The 19,040-nt window shown below is 41.2% G+C and overlaps 1 protein-coding gene across 3 annotated transcripts in view; it reads left to right on the plus strand.

Annotated features, from left to right (window-relative positions):
• KLHL13 (kelch like family member 13) overlaps positions 1 to 19,040 on the plus strand; it is a 67,668-nt gene that overhangs the window by 17,960 nt on the left and 30,668 nt on the right. Inside the window, exon 1 of one of the 3 annotated variants that reach the window (XM_031594200.2) lies at positions 17,717 to 18,010. The exons of the other annotated variants lie outside the window; for them this stretch is intronic. Coding sequence (XP_031450060.1) covers positions 17,913 to 18,010 — 98 coding nt within the window. The 5' untranslated portion in view covers positions 17,717 to 17,912. Of the gene's footprint in view, positions 1 to 17,716; positions 18,011 to 19,040 lie in introns of those variants that run through there. 3 annotated transcript variants of the gene reach the window in all.

Raw genomic sequence — 19,040 nt, forward strand, 5'->3', positions numbered from 1 at the left:
CTGCATAGCAGTCAGCTTTTCACAGCCTTCAGCATATGGTTGGGTCAGGTGGTGCTCTGATATTTAAGAGTGGATGAGGCTTACAGCAGTGACATCCACAGTGAACAGTGGTTCTGGATCTGCTGACATTAAGACCCTTCTATGTCAGCATTAGTAGCTGCAGTAAGAGGTGATGAATAGCTGGTTAGTTTCATTAATTCTTACTTGAATGCTGCAAGGTTGAATTTAGTAAGATTTATTGAGATAACTTGAATAATTGAGACCTTGTTGTAGGCTGGAGGTGCAGGTACTGGGTTCTTTTCTCAATTCTGTTCATTCATAACCTTGGCTTTAACCTCTGTGCAACAGTGAGCAATGCTTACAGCTTTGTAAAGTTTATGGGATGCATAAAGGGAATTGCTATTTCCTTGTTATTGATGTTTTTATTGTAAATATTACCATTCAGTTTTCAATGTGTAGTGTTTCTGGTTTAAAGTGGAAAATGTTCCACCTTTGAATGCTCAAGCAGCAAGCTTTCAAGGCCTTAAAATACATACTGCAACTTCAGTTAAAATGTCAATTTGATAATAAAGCGTACAGAAAGTCTTTCATTTAGCAGTATTGAGTTCTGTGTTGACCTCAAAAATTAATTCATAAATACATTGGATAACATTTAACTTGAAACTGTATTAAAAAAAGCATTTTGACCAACATCCAGAGATGCACACCCCCTTTGCTATGTTGATTTTGCTCTTTGAGCCTGGCAGCTTGAAGGAGGGTGCCTTGTTCTACTTGACATCTCTGTGTGGCTGAGGAAGTCTCATTTGTACAGTGGTAATAGGTACTTGAGCTGTGCCCTTAGTAATCAGTAGCTCAGGGCTGTGTGTGACAAGCTGGGCACTGAAGGGACGTGCTCCATCTGTGCTGCTCCATTCCATGGAGAATGGACTGATATGTCCCATAGCTTTCCCTGATCTCTGTAATGATGCAAACCCCTGTGCACTTAAAATAACTGACAGTCAGCAGCTGAGTTTTTCTGTGATTTTTTTTTTTTTTCCCACTGCTAGTGAGAAAGTGGGATCTAAATGTTGTTCTGTTGCCTAAGCGGGAATAATAAAGATTCTTCTTTTGCTTGTATCATATTTGCTAGATATTCTGTTGTATGCTTTTGTTTGCTTTGTTTTGAACGCAGTGCTCACCTAATCAAACTGGGGGATTCTGTTTCACCAGCAGTGATTAAATATAGGTGCTGAGCTAGCTGGGATGTGCTGAAATCATGGTGATGGAGGGCTTGTACTGGAGAAGGGTGAGATGTGAGTCCTTTATAGAACACAGTGTTCAATCTGTAGAGACTTGAATGTTTTACCAGCACTTCTAAATCATTTAATATTTTGTGGCCAGCTGAGAAGCTTGATAACATTTTGAGTCATCTAGCTGTAAATGAGAATTAAAATTTGTTTCATTATGCAAAGCCAGGCATGAAACAGATGTCTGGCTGACTTGTAAGTCAAGAGAGTATTTCATTTACAGCAGTGCTTTGACACACCTCACTTGTAAAAACTCTTTCTTCTACTTCCATCTCAGTGATGTGAGTTGAGTTGTCTTTGCGCAGTGCCCTGATGTGGTGTCACACAGCTGCTTGTAGGAGCAGGGGAGCATCGGGTCCCTGTCCTGTCTGTGATGTGCACAGGATGTGAAGTGCTGGGGAGGAGCTCTTTGCCTTTTCTCTGGTTGAGGCTGTCAGCTGCAGTCAGAGCAGCCAGGCCTGAGGTGATGGGTTAAATTCAAGGGTGTGAGTCTGAAGTTTTGTTGTCTTTAATTCATTAGCTCAAGTTCTGAAGCCTGAGACTGCCCAGTGTGGGTTGTCTGAAGCAGAGATCTGTTAGGGCACAGCTGACGAGTGCTTAGCACCAAAATAATCCTGCTTTAGCTCAGGAGCACAGAAGCATGATTGTGCTCCTTTAAGTGCTGTGCACAGGCTGAAATTGCTGAATGGTTTTGAGATTAGTCTTAATGCTGTCAAACTTATATAAAGGCTGTTCTTTTTCCCTGTAGCAGCTCTAGGAGCTGCTTTTGCTGCCTGTACAACATCATTAATGGTTGCAGTTGCTATGCTGTGCACTAGTTTGTGTGCAGATTTTAGGGTGATGCAAGGAGAAGGCAGTAGATGTTCTGGAGCTTTGTAATATGCACACTGGTACTATTTCATCCTCTGTTCTTCTGCATGTTGGAGTGTATTTTTACAAGCTAAATGTTTATACCTTGCTTTAGTAATATTCTTGTCTGCTATAGAAGTAAGTTTCTCAGTAGAATGGTTTACATAAAACAAGAATTACTTGCACTGGCTTTAAATATGGTGTTTTATGGAGTTCAGTGCAGTGGATCCTGTTCTATTAAACAGCTTCACTTCCTTCTTAGTATAAGCTGTATACCTGAAATGATGCTGTCTATAAATGATATTTCAGGAAGTTTGAGCTGACCCAACATATGTTTCTGAATTGTAATGAACTCCCATAGGCAATGCGAGGTTTTTTTATTTTTTTTTTTCAGAACTAGTATCTTCCTTTTGTTTTAGACCTTGGACAGTGTCACACAACTTGGTTTAAACAATGATCATTTGCTTTGGCTTCAAGGAGCCTAAACTGAATAGCCTTGGAGAGAATACATTGGCTTTTTTGATATAGCAGCTGCTTTGTAATAGTTTTGCAGTGGGAAGTGCAGCTCAATCTCTGTTGCAGAAGCCCTCTTTAGGCAATATATTGTTTGCATACTCATCTGACCAGCGCTGCTGGTGTACAAATGTAAGTCCAAACAGCTTTCATCTAACACTCTTACAGCTCAGTGCAAAATAAGAGGGAACGCAGATGTGAGGGGACGTATAGCAAATGAAACTGGCTCAGAAGAAATAGTCATTGCAACTGATGTCTGGTGCAGTGTGTCATGCTTATGGTTGTTTTGAAGGAGGAATTATCTCTGCTTTTTTTTTTTTTTAGGCACCTTTGTGTATAATGATCACATGAAAGAAACCAGGGTTGCTTGTTGAACAGTTTGCCAAAGGTTGATCTAATTAAGGGGAACAAATGTTGCAAATACAGCAAAGCTGAGCCCTGAAGGTCATTAAAAAGCAGCTTTTTGAGCTTGATGTGGTGAGACAAGCAGGAGTATTGGGTGAATGTATTGCAGTAAATAATGTGGTTGAAGGGTTGAGGCAGGAGGATATTTCAGTAGAGTCTCAAAGGCTTCAGAAAACTGAACTTTGCCTGAAACTAGAAATATTTCTGTGAAAGTTGAATTGGGATAAATAAAGAGGGGATATAGGTGACATCTTGAAGAGGCTGTACAAATGCTTCTGGAAGAGTTACCCATTGGACAGCAGCTCCTTCTGCAGACACATTAATGGAAGTTGGCTTCTTCTGCCCATCCTTATGGATTTGATGGTATGAACTGATAAGTCACTTGAGACACGGAATGCATTGAAGAGTCTTGCTTGTATGAATCAGTTTATTCTGAGAAACAGCACCTCTTCATGTTTCCTGTAAGTTCACTCCCTTGCCAAGGGAAAAGTTCCTGCAAACAAAAGCTTTTCTCTATCCCCCCCATCTTGCAAACAAATTACCAAAACTGCTCATCCTTAATGATACAGTACTGCAGGCAGATGCAAAGCCTAAATGCAGACTATCCAAAGACTCCAAGTAATATATGGGTAGAAAAGAACACCCAAAATGCTTATTTTAATCCAAGTGTTGTCACATTCACCTGAGGCTTTATAATATTAAAAGTCTGAGGACCAATTTCAGCTTTGAATTTCATCTTCATCATTGATGCTTCCTGGAAAAGGGAATTTCTAAACTAAGACAGGGGAGGTTTAGGTCAGATATTAGGAGGAAGTTTTTCACACAGTGGGTGGTGAGGCACTGGAACAGGTTGTGGATGCCCCATCTTTGGAGGCATTCAAGGCCAGGCTGGATGTGGCTCTGGGCAGCCTGGTCTGCTGGTTGGTGACCCTGCACATAGCAGGGGTTGGAACTGAATGAGCAATGTGGTCCTTTGCAACCCAGGCCATTCTATGATTCTGTGGTTGGAGACAAGGTGACAGGCTAGCTGCTTGGGAAAGCAGGCTGCTTTGTACTGTTCTCAGTACTGTATGAACTGTTTTTGTTGAAAGTACAAGATGGGGAACTTCTCCAACTGGTGACTTTGTTAGCAGTGTAACATAATGACATGCTGATTGCCATTTTCCCTTTTGTTTTCATATCTCTGTCTTCTGTCGCTTGGATGGATATGTATTTGTTCAAACTCATCTTCTGATGGCAACTGTTGGGTGGGTGGAGGATGAATAATTGTTTTCCTGCACAGTTCAGTGTTTGGAATGCATCAAATTTCAAGAGGCTTCATCCAAAGCATCTTCATGCTTTGTGATAAGGTGGTTCAGTGACCGAAATCTAGAATAGTCTGCTCAAACTGCAGCTATAGCATTTTCCCTTTGGGGGAAGAATGGAACTTTTCTGCACTTTCTCTCCGCTGTGACCTTGTCTTTAAACTGCATGTCATTTCTGGGTACACACTGGCATGGTTATTAAACTGATAATGCACAGAAACTTGGAAAACTTAAGGAGCTGTTTTGGAAGTGAGTCATTTTGCTGCACGGTTCAATCTGCTGTTGCTAGCAGCCGATCATCTGAATAAATGCTTCAAAATAAAGGTTGTTCATCTCCTAAAGTAACGGTGCTGTCTTTAAGTTCTTCTTGTAGTCTGTTCAAGGATGCCATCTGTTGATAAATAAACATGTGCTCTCAGGTTCCTTACTCCCAGGAACTGTTTTTTGTTAGTAACTTTCACCTATAATCTCTCATTTAGTCAAGCATGGAAGAATTAGACATCACTGATTCATAAATGGAAGGAGAAGAAAATGCCAAACGTTCCTATTGGTGGATTGGATCCGTTTAGTTCATTTGACTGATAAGTAAAGCAACTTAATTTTGAAAAGGGAAGCGTACCTTTCCTGATGGGTGCTGAATAGCTTGCTAGTTCTTTCTACCTTAAAAAAAAAAAAAAAAAAAATGGATCTGAAAAACAGCCCATATCCAAACACCAAGAACACGTTATTAAAACAGAATAACAAGCCGAACAAAAACCCATAGTGCTGTTATTCTCTTCTCATCATTTATCATGCTTGATAATTCTTCTGCCTGTTGCCTTTGGACATCAAGGATGTGTCAGTGATTCAGGTTTTAGTTGAGAATCAGGCATGTTTTAGAGAATAGTTATGCAGTGGTAGGGGCTGTGCTGGGAAACAAAATACTCAGTCTTGCTTGGGCATTCATCTTGTAAAGAAAGCTTGTTAGCTTTGGATCTCTTTGTTTTAATTAGCTGGACTTTAGGCTTGGTAACGTTATTAAATGTACTTTGTAAAAATGAGAAGTATTAGGTTACTTGCATTATTTCCTGCCCTGAAAAGTGAAAGCTGAAGCAACTAATGAGCTATCATACGATCTTCTGATTTACAGAAGCATCTTGCAGGACCAGGGAAGGCTGTTGAGGGAAAGGAGCTCAGTTTTACAGGTAGTATGTTGTCCTATGGCCTGGTGGTTAGCAGTCCCATAAATAAATGCATACTGAAATCTGAAGAGCAGATAACAGCGTAATTTCTGCAGGTAACAGCAAATTTAACAGCTGAAAATCCTGCGTTGTTGGAAGCCAGTCAGGACTGCATCTGTCACAGAGAACTTTCTATTACAGTAGAAATACTTGTTCTGCCTCATTACAATGTTGTGTGTGTATTCATGCCTACCTGTGACACTTCTGAAATCTAAGCATCTTGCTAGTATCCTTCCATTTTCCCAAGTGATGTTATCACATTGGCTCCATTTTGGATTCCAAATGTTTCCAGCTTGTAACTGCCCTGTTCCAAGTTCCACACTTAGTTTCACTTTTCTGCACTGATACACCTGCTCCAGGCTATTGGAACCATACCTGACAGCCAGGTGGGTGGAGGTGTATCAGTCGAGGATCTGGAAGGGATGGTTCACTTAGTATGAATGTGTTAAAACTTCAGATGCTCTCAAAGAGTGAGGATGTCATGTATCAACAAGTCGGCGAGTTCCTCAGTATCCCAGCTGGATGAGGATAGCAAAACCTTTGCAGTTGCTTAGACATGGATTGACATGACTTGGGTGAGTCAGAGTCGTGTGGGAGTAAAGCAGAACACGTGAACAGAAGCAGAGAAGCTTGCATGCTTTGTGAAGCTCTTCTCTCCTCTCTGGCACAGCATCACTGGCTGTTGTTTGGGTTCCTATCAGCACTTACATTAAGATTTTTTCCCCCCCCTCTTGCTCTGTCCCTCCAGTGATGAGAGAACCAATGTGACTGTTTAATTCTGTTTTCAGGTAATTAAAACCAGGCCTGTGTAGTAAATTATGTAGTTGTCTAACTTGTATTTTGCTCGCAGGCTTTGCCAGGGCATCACTGGTCTGTCATTGTGAACGGGATATCCCTTTCATTGTGACATGACAAAGACACTGGGTGGTAATTACATGATGTGTGTTGGCTTTATCTGAAGTTAGGCTGGCCAACTCTGCTATGCATAACTTGGGAGTGATGAGAAGTGTTCTTTGAGAAGAAGAATTGCCTTGTTCTCTAGACAGTTAAAAGTATTGGGTTGTAAGACTTGCAGCCCAAGAACTGGGTGCAAAGAGTGAAAATGAGTGAATGGACTGAACCACGCTACTGGATTTTGTTAGAAAGTGTGTATGATGCATGAAAGCCAAGGTTCAATAATTGTACCTAATTTTGCTTTTTTTCTTTTTTCCTAATGGAATATGTGACTTACAGATCATATGGCCTTTCTTTCTAGCAGCTGCTTTTCATGCAGTGAGATGTTGGTAACTTGTTTACATTTCTGCATCAGTTAAGAAATCAAACAGAAAAAGGTATGTTTGTGCATGTTGTTGCTTGATTCAGGACATGAGCCAGAAGACAAGTTAGCAGAAATTTGACACGAAGCACTCAAAGGGTGCTGCTCTGTAATGGTGCTTATGTAAAACTCCTGTGGTCCAGTAATTGCTATATCTCTTGGTTTCCCCATAGAGGCTTATTATTCAATAGCCAGTTCTTAATTCAGTGTTTACAGAGACTTCTGTGGCCAATGCTCATCTTATCTTGAGCTCCTAACTGCATTTTGCTTTGAGTTCAGTGCTGACCCTGGCTTGTTGCCCTGCCTTCCTAATCTGACTGCTGTATCCTGTCCTTTGAGATTTGGGGTAGTGTATGGCTGGCTCAGCAGAGATTTCCCAGGTGCCTCCAGAATTAATTTTGCCTTCTTTTCATGCTTGCAGTATACACTATTCAAAGGCCTCAAAAGCTTCAGCTTTCAAGGATTTAAAGTCATGAAAGCGCTGAGTTCACTTGAAATTGCCTTTGAATTACCAGGTCTGCTTTTAGTCCGAGGTTTGAGATTTGGAATCGGCGTTCCACGTGAGTGAAGAAACACTGCTGAACTACAAGAATGTATCTAGTTAGTAGTAGTTCTGGGTGTCTGTAAATACATGGGCAGGGAGGAACAACTCAAGCATGACTGATGGTGCCTGCTTTTTTAAAAACTGTCTTAACACTTCATTATGTGGAATGATTGCGTTGCCTTTCCAGGCAGTGCTTGAGGCGGTATTCAGCAATGCTCTGTTCAGGTGGCTGCAGTTCCCAATCTCAGTTCTTCCATAAAATGTGCAGTCGTGGTGTTCTGCTATCTCTGTGGTTCTTGGAATGTCCTCCAGGTTAAAAAAAAAAACAAAAAAACAACCAAAAAACCTGCTGTCACAGCACAGTCTGGTGGTGTTTGTGAAGAAAGCTGTGCTTTGTACTTCTCATGCTGTGTGCATTTTGCAGTGTGAAGGCAAAATAATTACTGCATCTCCAGAAAACAAAGTTCTGAAGTTAAGAATAAGTAAAAGGCCTCAATTGTGAGAGCGTGTTAGAGCGTATGTTTTGTTTGGAGATTAAAAAAAACTAATTTGTCAGTAAGATAGACATATATCCAGCTCTTTACAGTGTATATGTAATTTTAAAGAATGTATGCAGGCTTATGGGAGGCTGTGTGAGCAAGTGGGGATGCTCGTCTGTGTCCTGTGCGTTGTAAGTACCTGCAAATGGGCCTGGGCTTATCTGATGCTGACACCAACAGGCTTTCTATTTACTTTTGCAGTCTGTGTAATTGAACTTGTGTAGTTCAGACTTACTCTGGAAAATTATCACCAGGAGTAATTAACTTGTGGGTCAGACAGACAGATTGCAGAAGTGCTAGGTATGCACCTGGTGAGCACCATCAGAGTCAGTTGTGCAGGTTCTCTATTAGTGTTACCTCGTACCTACTGCCATACCCTTTTCCTTCCTCTACCAAAGCTGCACTGCTTTTTGTCTGTGTGTGAAACTTTACAGTCTAGAAACAGTTCTATACTGAAGGCTCAGATGTAACCAGAAGTTTCTTGAAACGGTTTGTGGCTGAAATTCATCCTTTATTGTGTGCTTGTGAATTGTTGAACAGTTACAGATGCTACAGAAAGAAGGATTTTGATGGCTGATCCCACAGCTCCATATGTTGGTCCTGCTGCAGTATTAGTATGTACCTGGATGTCTGTAGTATCCCCTTGCAGTCTGTGGCAACCTGTGCTCGGGGGCCTTCCAGACTGAAGCAGGACATCCTGTTCTGTAGCTCTAATTTCAATACTTTTCACATTTGCTTTGGATTTTTGTGTAGTAAGAAGAAACAGTTACTGAAAAGCTGGTAGTGTCACAACTGAAGCACGTGTTGTGTGATGCTTCCTCTTTTTTCACCAGACATCTGCTAGTTTCATATGAAGCTTCCTATTTCAGTTAGAACTGGTGAGTAATTACTCCCTGTTCACCTTTGCCATTCACACTGTGACACTTCAGACTGTTAATGTTTTTTTCCTGTGTCTTTGCTGCTGTTACACCCAGCCTACTCCTCCTTTTTGCCCTGCCTCTTCCAGTTCCTTTGCTGTTGAGATAGGGACAGGTAGCAGAATAGGTTGTGTCTCAAGCCATGGAACGTGGATGGATGTTGCTGGAAAGGAAGGGGGACATGCCTAGGGACTGAGGACAAGCTGATCCAAACAGGTGGCAGTGTACAAATTAAACAAGTGAGAAAAATCATTCTGCATCAGTATCTTACCTGGATGGAGTGAGTTCTCTGGGTGTCCTGTTTTTCCCATTTTTAAAAAGGGGATTTATGAAAAGCACATTTGTCTTGTAGAGCAGTTCTTATGAATACCAGAAGGTGGCATAATTGATTTTCCTAAAATACACAGGGTGCTACTAAGCTCATGGTAAAGCTGTTGGTCAAATGTTGATCTAAGGAGGGTTGGCCTTCAAAGTTTAAGGGATCTATTTAAAGCTCTATACATCCTGTTTTTTTCTCTAAATGTGAGAGCTGGTGGGATTAATGCTGGCATTAGATATAAAAGTTTGTGAAGCTGGAAGCACTTTAAAGTGCAGGCTGGAAAGTATTTGTCCATAACTTATAGGGGAATTCTTTCCCAAGATGTGTTTCTGAATCTTGTCTAAAAATACCCTGTCTTGCATTGATGGGAGAGCATTTTGCTCTACTATTTGGCAAGAAGCAACCAATTCCTGCCTGTTTTAAGTTCTCTGGGTGGACTGCTGCTTTGCAGGAACAAATTAATGATAAGATAGTTCAGCTGTATGCAGTAGCACTTCTGGGGTTCTAGAAGCAGTAAGTGGAAAGTGTTTGGGGGAGAAAAAAAGCACATAAGCATTTAAGCATCAAGCTGGAAACGGATTTTCTTTCTTTTAGTCTGTCAAACTGTGTACTTGGTCTTTGCACAGTGTTACTGTGCATGGAGTGAGAAGAACTTGATGTAAAAGGCATTAGATAACATCAGACGTGGTGCTTGCACTGTTAGTCAGAGCAGCTTATTTCTATGAGCAGCTATGCTGTGGATCTCAAGCAGCAGTTGAATATCACCTAAAGGTAGGTGATGGAATTCTGAGTTTGAAGGGACTTGCTGACAGAGGGAGATGTGGGTGGTGGTGGTGGTTTCACAGCAGGACGAGCTTTGTCTGAATAGTGAAATGATTTTGTGTTGTGCTAAACTAGCCCAGAACTTTGGAAGTATTGCATTGCATCGTGTTTTTCTCTTGGCTTCAGCTCCCTCTGGCAGACAAACACCTGAATTACAGCTGCTTTGAGTTAATACTTCAGAGAAAGGCCAGACCTGGTTCAAAGCTCATGCAGTTGCTTGGTGTTGTATGTGTATATATCAAAAGACACTTTTCCTGTCAGAAGGCACCTGCTGTGGAGGCTCCTGAAAGCACTGACCTCCAGTTTTCCTCAGGGATGAGATGTTCTGCACATCCAAAGTTCATTGAGGCACTCTGCAATATAAAACATGCCTGCAAGTGTTATGAAATGAAGATGTATGAGTAGGAGATTAAGCTATTTAGTTTGAAGACTTAACAGTTTTTTTTAAATCCAAACAAGTTAACGTAATGAATTTTTCTAAAAGCAGCTTTTGCTGTGCATGGTTTTCTATGCAGTGTGCCTTGGCTTGGTCCTAAATTATTGGAGCAGTTATGTTTGTTGTCACTACATTGGGATGTTGTAACTGCGGAGTTGTTCACTCTAAGTGAATATCCTAAAGCTGTCATTTTAGATTTGCTTCTGGAAGCAAATTCACAGTTATGCATCTGCCCACTGTAACAAACTTGAGTGAGATAAATAACTGGCACCTTTTGAAACTTTGCCTTGGAAAAGTTTAGCTTCCTTTAAATTATAGTCTCATCAATTCCAATGCAAAATGTAATTGGTACTTTCCTTTCTATATTAAGCAGGGATTTTGGCATTTGGTGATGAATGAGTGTATTTCTAAAGCAACTTTGCAATCATTTTTGTGCTCAGTCTTTTATCTTTTGGAGTCCTGTGTTTTTTATCCATCTTAACCATGAAGATTGTGCTTGCTTCTGAATAGAAGAACATCAAACCAGGCTGTTTGGATTTGCTTTCCTTTTCAAACAGGTAGCATACAAGTTATTGCTGACCTAATTTCTGAGGAAAGGGGGAGGTCCTGAACAAATAGCCCAGGGAGAGGATCCCCCATATATCTTTTGGGAAGAAGCTTTTGGACTCCACCTGCCTTTGACAAATGGAAAGAGTTGATTCCTGGTCACCTAAGGCTTATAAGAAGGAAAAAAAAAGTCTTATATGAAGGGCTTTTCATATTTTACTGCCTCTGACTCAGCTGGTCCAGCTTCTGTCCTGGTCCCACCTGTTCCTCATTCCATTTAAATGGAACAATCTTGAAGGTTCTATGATAGAGAACCTGTTCTGTTTTTCATGCTGGTGGGGGGAAAATGCTGATGGTAGTGAGAAATCTCTCAGCTTTTTGCCATGTAAGCTTTCAGGTGCCTTTGTGTGGAGACGAGCTGAACTTTGAAGCTTGAGTTATTTTATTAAAATTTATATCTAACGTAAGACAGACTGATGTAATTGATCAACTCTCTTATTTATCATTTCTTTTGTGACTTAAACCACCAAGCAGCAGTGAAATAACAATGTGCAGCATGGCATAGCTGCTTCAAGTCTTGCCTAGGATGAGTGTTCCCACTGATGCTTTTTTCTTGGCTCACGATTGCACATGATGACTTATAATGGCCTGTAGCATCAGCATCTTTCTCTGAACCTTTTGTCTGCCTCAGTCTTCCCTGAGGGACTTTGGCCTTGGGATAAGGCCCCCGGCCTGCCCACGTTGGCTGTGCAGGATTGTGGGTCAGCAGACTGGATCCATCTGTGCTGACAACGCAGCAGGAGTTGGTGTGCACAGAAAGTTGATCTTTTTGTCTCTTAAAGAAATTGATCACTGCTCTTACTGTGTGTTTCTATAGAGACTCAGTCTGCTTTATCCTTGCTTCCCCATGCCTGGCCTTCTAAACAGGGACTGCCTTACATGTGTGCAGGAGGACAAAAACCCCTCCTGATTAATGATAGTAAGGTTTAGGGAATGCAAAATGACTAATAGCTCCTGTGTAAAGGAAATAAAAACCTGCGTGCTTCTATTTCAGAATATTTCTTAAAGACAGCAATAGACACATCACTAACATCACTTGCAGCTTGCTGTCTAGTACATGGGATATGTTGCCAATCATTGGTCCTCTGTCCTATCCTCCTTCTAATTACAGAACTGCTTAATATATTGGTATCGTATCATCCAGTTTGTGCATACTTTACTAAAACAAATTGCACAGCCAACAAACCTGTGTGAAATTTGCTTTGAAATAAACTTTCTAGCCTTCAGATTGACCTAATAAAAACTTGTTGCTTTGTTTTCAAGAGGGTCAATCTGGCTAATGTGCCTGTGCATCCAGATCTGTGCTGATTTACTAAATATAACCACCTGGGGAAGATGAGCACAGTTCTCTCAGTAAATCAGTGTTAATTCAAAACCATTTCATTAGAGCTGTATGTTGTCAGCAGAGTACGTGAGCTCAGAGCAAAACTCAGAAACCTTAAAAACCTGGTTTTAATTCCTACTAAAAGGATTTAACACTTTCCTAACAGTTTTGTGGCTTGCTCAGTTGAAGCTGAGATTTTTGGTTTTTGCCTTGCTGTGACCTGTAGCTTGACACTGAGTTAAAATCATGTCTTTGACTCTTGGAAGTGATTTCCACTGCAAATCTTACCTCTGTTTTTAGAGCAGAGCCCTCTTCAAGAATCCATGCAACACCTCTAGAAGTGCAGTGGAAAAAAAGCTACTTTCATGGCCAGGAAAGCACACCTAGCATTCTATTTGCTATTTCTGAGGACTCTGCATCATTGTAAAGCATACCTGAAACTGAATTACCGTTTCTTGGTCCTTTGTGAGCAGTCACCTCAAAAATAAAGCTAGAGAATTAAAATGAAGTATTTTCTGTGATATTTTGTAAGGTAACTCGTTTCCATTTTAGAGGTTGTGTATGTCTTCTATGGTGCAATTGCTTCCAGGAGATGCTGTAACTTAGAAAAGTTACTGTGGGTATCTTGTTAGTGCTCTGGAGTTGTATTTTCATTTTCTTCTGCGTTAAAATGGCCTCGTTCAGCAGTATGCATCAGTTTAATGTGTTGGTAGTTGTAAGATGAACAAAGGACCAGAGCAGTTCCTTCCAATCTGAAATGGAGTTTCTGCCTTCAGCCTGAAGCAAACTGGGGTTAAAATCATTTAAAAGAGGTGTTAGCCATTTTTTAAATGTGAAAAGGCTTTGAATCACTTAATTCTTATAACATCAGGTATGGGGATGAAATATCAAAAGTTCAGAAATGTTGGAAAGACTTTGAGCATCAGCATTGGAACCTCTTTTTTTGGCTGTCACTGAGTCCAGAGCTTTATCTTAAGCACTGCCAGTAAAAAGTAGTCTAATGTTAGCAAATATTATTTGTGATGCAATGAAATATTTCAGCCTTCCTGTCCACGTTTCTAAATGTAAGTGGGAGATGTGCACTGCCCACTCACTGTAGCTTTGAATGTTCTTTATGGTTAAAATGAACACAGGGTTCTGAGAGTTGGTGATGATTTCTCTGGTCCTGCCAGAAAGGGTTTGCAAGGCTGAGGAAGCTCCTGTACAGCAGAGCCCTATTTCCACCTAGTGGTTTCAGCTCTCAGATACACAGCAGATGAATGAAAGGAGGGATGTAAGCAGCTGGCAGGATCAGAGCAGTGAATCACTTAACCTACAGCAAATGATTTGGCTGAGCAAATGCTTTTAGTTTTTCTTTTTGTGCTCTTTAAAGAATGAAAAAATAAGTTTGTCTTAAAGCTGATGAAAATTCAGTGGCACATCTAGGAAGAAGTTAAGCTAAAGCTGCTTGGTTTTCGTATAGGAGTCACATGGCATTCCAAGACTCAAATAATATTCTCGAATGAGCGTGTATTAATAATGCTGCTGTGCTTGGTCACATCTTTCTGTATGTGACTGTTTCTTCTTTGAAAAACCACAAAGGGAGGGAAGTCTGATAGGGAATTCAAAGGTGGTTTAAAAGTTGTGTGGGAAATACATGTGCCCCAGGAATGTGAGCATGCTGTGCTAGAAGAGAATTTGTAATTCATAATATGGTGAATTTTGCAAAAGGGAGCAAATGAAATTGTAGCAAGTGTGCATGTGGTAACATGGGAATGGCTTGGTGTCCCAGGAGCACAAAGGAAAGAGGATGATGGAATGGGAAGGGAGAGAATCACAGAGGGAACAGTCCCTGCTATGATGGGGCGTAGCCCAGACCCCAACAATGATCAGCACTCATGTAAGTGTTGTTTGCTGTATGGCCTCAATCATTTCCCACCAACAGCTTAAGGCTATGAATTGGCTCCTTGGGACTTGGGCTGTGGTCTTTTTTCCTTCTTGTGCCACCTGTTGAGTCACTTCATGGAGGAGTTTCCAGCAGCCATGCTCGATGCTGTGCCACTCACTTCCTTTGCTGTCTGTCTGTGCAGTGTGGGTTTGGAAAGAGCAGCGTGGAAATAATTGCTTAAAAAGCAAAGGCTTCTCTCTTGTCTTCCATATATAACATAAGAGATCAGCAAGACACTTGGATAATAAGTAGAATATAACTTCAAGTTTGAAAGAATCTAATATTTTAACTTACAAGCAAACTTGCTTGAAGTCACACCCCTTAAATGAGGAAATGGTCACAAGGAGCTGCTCAATCTGAACAGTTTTCTGACTCCTTAACTTTAAAATTCATTTAAATGCTGAAGCAGAGCTCTGGTTTGCTGCTCTAATGTAGTGTTTTCATAGCACTCACCCAGGAAAAACCACTTCTTCAGCAAGTGGGAATCTGCATGGTGCTGTAATGCTGCTTTTGGCCATCAGGACTGTTGAGTTTGGGGATGAAAGGAAAAGCAGTATAATGTGAGGACAGAAAATGTAGTGTTTTCAGTGTTCAGTATAACATGCTGAGATCTTCTCGTTCACAGGACTCGTTCACATAAAGCATATTTAGGGAGTATTTTATCAGGGAGTACTTAACTGATTTGGGACCACTGGGAAGACATTTGATTTATGGTGATGTGCACATAGGGGATTTGTTTCTCGCGTGGTTCCTTTTGAAAGTGAAAGGCATTTCTCTAGTTTTGGAGTACCTTGTACTGCTGCTTCCTTGTCTGTGCTTTTTGTGCACTGACAGATCAGTAGTGTGCAGTGTTGGGAGTAGATTAAGTTGGGTGGTGCTCAGGTTTTTATACACGTCTACAAACGTTAACTTTACTGTTATTGATTTCTTTTTTTTCACTGTAAGGGTTTTAATTAGATTGCTTGTCAACTAGATGGAAAAACAAAGGCAGAAGCATACAAAGGAGGTATTTGAGCACAAGTGTTGCACTCTATGCACAGTGATCTTGTTGGCCTTGGAACTGAGGAGCACATCTGCTTTCTGGATGTGTGTTGGTTGACTTAGTACTTAGTCAACGTGTGGCAATGACTACTGCTAAAGTGGGCCTTTTCTTCATCAAAAACAGATACAAATATATTAGCAATTCTGAAAAGGTGATGCATGGGCTGTTCTGGTGTCATTCTCCCACATTAGCAGTGCTGCAGTTGATAAACAAAATCATAGAATTGAATTGTTGGAGTTGGAAGGAACCCTTAAAGGCCATCTGGTCCAACTCCCTGCACTGAGCAGGGACACCCACAGCTCCAGCAGTGCTCAGAGCCCATCCAGCCTGACCTTGGGTGTCTGCAGGGATGGGGCACCATCACTTTTCTGTGCAACCTGTAATGAACTCTTTGGGTTGGGTAGAGCCAGGGGGGTGCAGACTTCAGATGACCAGTAGGTGATGGCATTAGCTCAAAATGAAGAAAGAAAACAGCATCATTTGCTTGTTATAAGGGAGTTTGTATGTGATGGTAAATGTAAAAAGGAAATTCACATAAAATTCAAAATCCTAGGGTTCTCTGTGTGGTTACAGGACCTGCTATCTGATGTTCTTTAGTGTAGCAATGCAGGACAGGGTGATCTAGCAGTCTGCTACACATGTGGGCATGTGCAGTTTGTGGGTGCACAAGTGTGGATGTTGACATGTGAATGCATGCATTCTACTGGAAGTGTAGGACTCCTTGATGCTGAAAATGCATGCTTGCTGTTTGTGGGACTGCTATTTCTTATTATTCATAGCATATGAATAATCTGTCCTAACTCATGTCTGTGCTGCACCCTTTGAGTAGCAGCTCCTGTCTTAATGCTGCTAATATGTAATTATGAATCCCAGAGAACTGGGTTTGCTCAGTAAGTGTATCTAGCCTTGAATACATCCTGGGATGTGATCTTCCTGGATTATTTTAGTCCAATGCTTGTGGCTATGGTAACAGTTTTAAATGCACAAAACTATTTTTGGGAAATACTTTCAATAATAACCATCAGAAGCAGCAATTATTGCACGGTGACTTCATCCCTCAAATAAACTTAACAATGTAGGTTTCACCTCTGGAAAAACTCATCAGAGTGTTACTAAGCGCTATTAAATTGCTGTAAAAATTAATAGGAATCCTGCTCTTTGTTCTGTTCTTTATTGCTGAGCGGTGTGGCAGGGTGTTGGCTTTTTTGTGATGGGATTAAGCTGTCCTGATGAACAGAAACATTGTCACACTGCACAAAGACTGTTCTGAAATCTGTAGAATAAATGTCTCCAATAGTGTTGATGCTGTCTACAGTGGCCGTAAGCGGGATCTGATTTTTTTTTTCCTTAAGGGAGGTAATCAATATGGTCAAAGCTTTCCCTTTTCTTCCTAGAAACCCAATCAGCTTATGCACAACGCGCTATTAAATCCTCCATTCCATTTTTAATAGCTCTCCTTCTAAACTCCCCGCTGTCGTCAGCCCTGGGAGGTCACGGAGTTGCAGAGTGGTCCCTGATGGACACCTGCGTGCCTGGCTGCCTCCCCACTTCTCCAGGCAATGCGTGAGCTGCGGGGCTGGGGGGGCCGGGGGACGTTCAGGATTAGATTGTTGATAGCGTCCCTACGAGGACTGCTATTAACAGCACGCCGCTCTGCTTCTGTGCTGCGGAAAGCAGAGTGATATTTCTGTTCCCATAGCGTGTTGTAAAATGCATGAGATTTTGCTCATCCTCCCTGGAAATGAGAATAGGAAAATGAGAGCGTCCTGAAGCAGAAGCTATTAGAAGAGCGTGCAGAAACCTGCAGCGATTTATGCTTTATTTTGTCTTCCTAGCTATGGATTAGAAGGACTGATTTCTGCAATGGGCTTTTTCCATAATGGCTTTCTTGTATTGTTTGGTCAGAGCTTGCACAGGAGGAAAACAGGCTGCTGAATTTAGTCACTGATCTCTATTAGCCGTGGCCTAAGGCTATGCTGAGATTTATATCCCATTTGTATTGTTGCAGCTCAAAAGAAGAATGTTCAGAGGATGACAAGTGTATTCTGAGTAGGTACGTTGTTTCATTTTTATATGAAACCCATTTTTCTGCTTTCATTGGTCAGAAATGAGGTTAATAGGGAGAGAATACAGTGCAGTGCTGCAGTGTCCCTGTTAAGGTAGAACAATAGCAGCAGGAATAGTTCTTTTAAAAGAATTAGTTGCTTTTATTAAATAAGGCTGCATTGTGCTGGTGTGCACGGTGCAGTCTTTCTCTTTTTTTATCCATATACTGCAGTCAGCGCTTCCCTAACGAGGTGGCACTATTGTTGAGTTAGAACGATAGAATCATCGTATTGCTTTAGGGGACAGCAGGATTTAAAAGGAGATGCCTTGCAGCCCCGTCTTACAGATTGGAAGCATCGGTTTGAGGGCATTGGCAGAATCATTTCCTTGTTCTTAGCAGCAGCCACTGCTGTGTCAGTAGTGTGTGGAATGGAAGTCCTAGTTGGTAGTCTGTTATGGAAACGCTGTTTACTGTTATTGTAGTACCGTGGTGACAACATGCCATTGAAATGGAAAACGAGCTCTCCTGCTATCTGGAAATTCCCAGTTCCTGTGCTTAAAACATCCAGGTCATCGCCACTTTCTCCAGCATACATGTAAGTGAGAGAAATGAGGATATTAAGGTGGGAATTCTTTCGTGAGACTACCCTGTGGCAAAATACCTTGTTATGTATTGAATGACATTGGCACCCAGAATTTTACCTTGTTTTGTATGTAGACCCTGAGATTTTTATCCTGGATGTCTCATGATGGATGTCGTGTCGAGTCTTTCCCTCTCTGTCGAAACGTAGAGAAATTGTGCAGATTGAGCCAATATTCGTAATATCGTAAATGTTGTTTTTTGAAAAGTTCATGTTAATTTGTAGAGCTGAATGGAGAAGTTTAAGGGGTGAGGCAGGCTTAATTTGTGGTGTATATGCTAACATTTCCTCCTGATTAAAGACTGAACGTGGAATCACCTGCTCTGTTGTAGTGCACTTCTGTTCGTGTTCCTCTATGCAAGAAATCATCTTGCTTTGGTCTTTTATCCTTGCAAGCTGTAGCCTTAATACAGATTGAATGCCTTTAATGATTTTAAAAAGTTAAAATAAGTGCTTAAAAGAGAACTAGAAATCATTGGTATCTGAATGCTTGTGCACTTATTCAGTTTGCCTGTGTAAAGTAGCTTTACATAAAGGAGTATTTCAATGGCCATGAGAGCAGCGTGCTTTGTTTGCCTCGCCAAATCTTGGTGGAGCTTTTGTTCACCTTTTGCTGCTGCGAGTTCTGTGTTAGAATATACAGGTGGCTTTGTTGCCTTCTGTGAAATAAAGCTAAACCTTGGGTAGAAAAACAGCTTGTGCCTTTAAGGAAGCAGCTCTCTCATCATGAGTTGCTTCAAGATGCAGAAGTAAGTGTGTAGGTGACTTCTGCATTTGGGAAATCCCTATGAAAACTGACTTTCTGATTGTATTGCAGCCTGATAGCTACCGGATTAGTGCTTCCCTGCTTTTATTTCTTTGCTGCAGCTGCTGTAGGGATGTGCTACAAGAAATGGCTTTTCCAATTCCCTGAGCACGGAATGCTTCTGTTTTAGGATGAATTTTCACGGAAAGGCTTAAAGCATTTATGTCACAGAGTACAACC

This window comes from Phasianus colchicus, chromosome 14 (genome assembly GCF_987193195.1).
Source record: "Phasianus colchicus chromosome 14, bPhaCol1.hap1.1, whole genome shotgun sequence".
NCBI lineage: Eukaryota > Metazoa > Chordata > Aves > Galliformes > Phasianidae > Phasianus > Phasianus colchicus.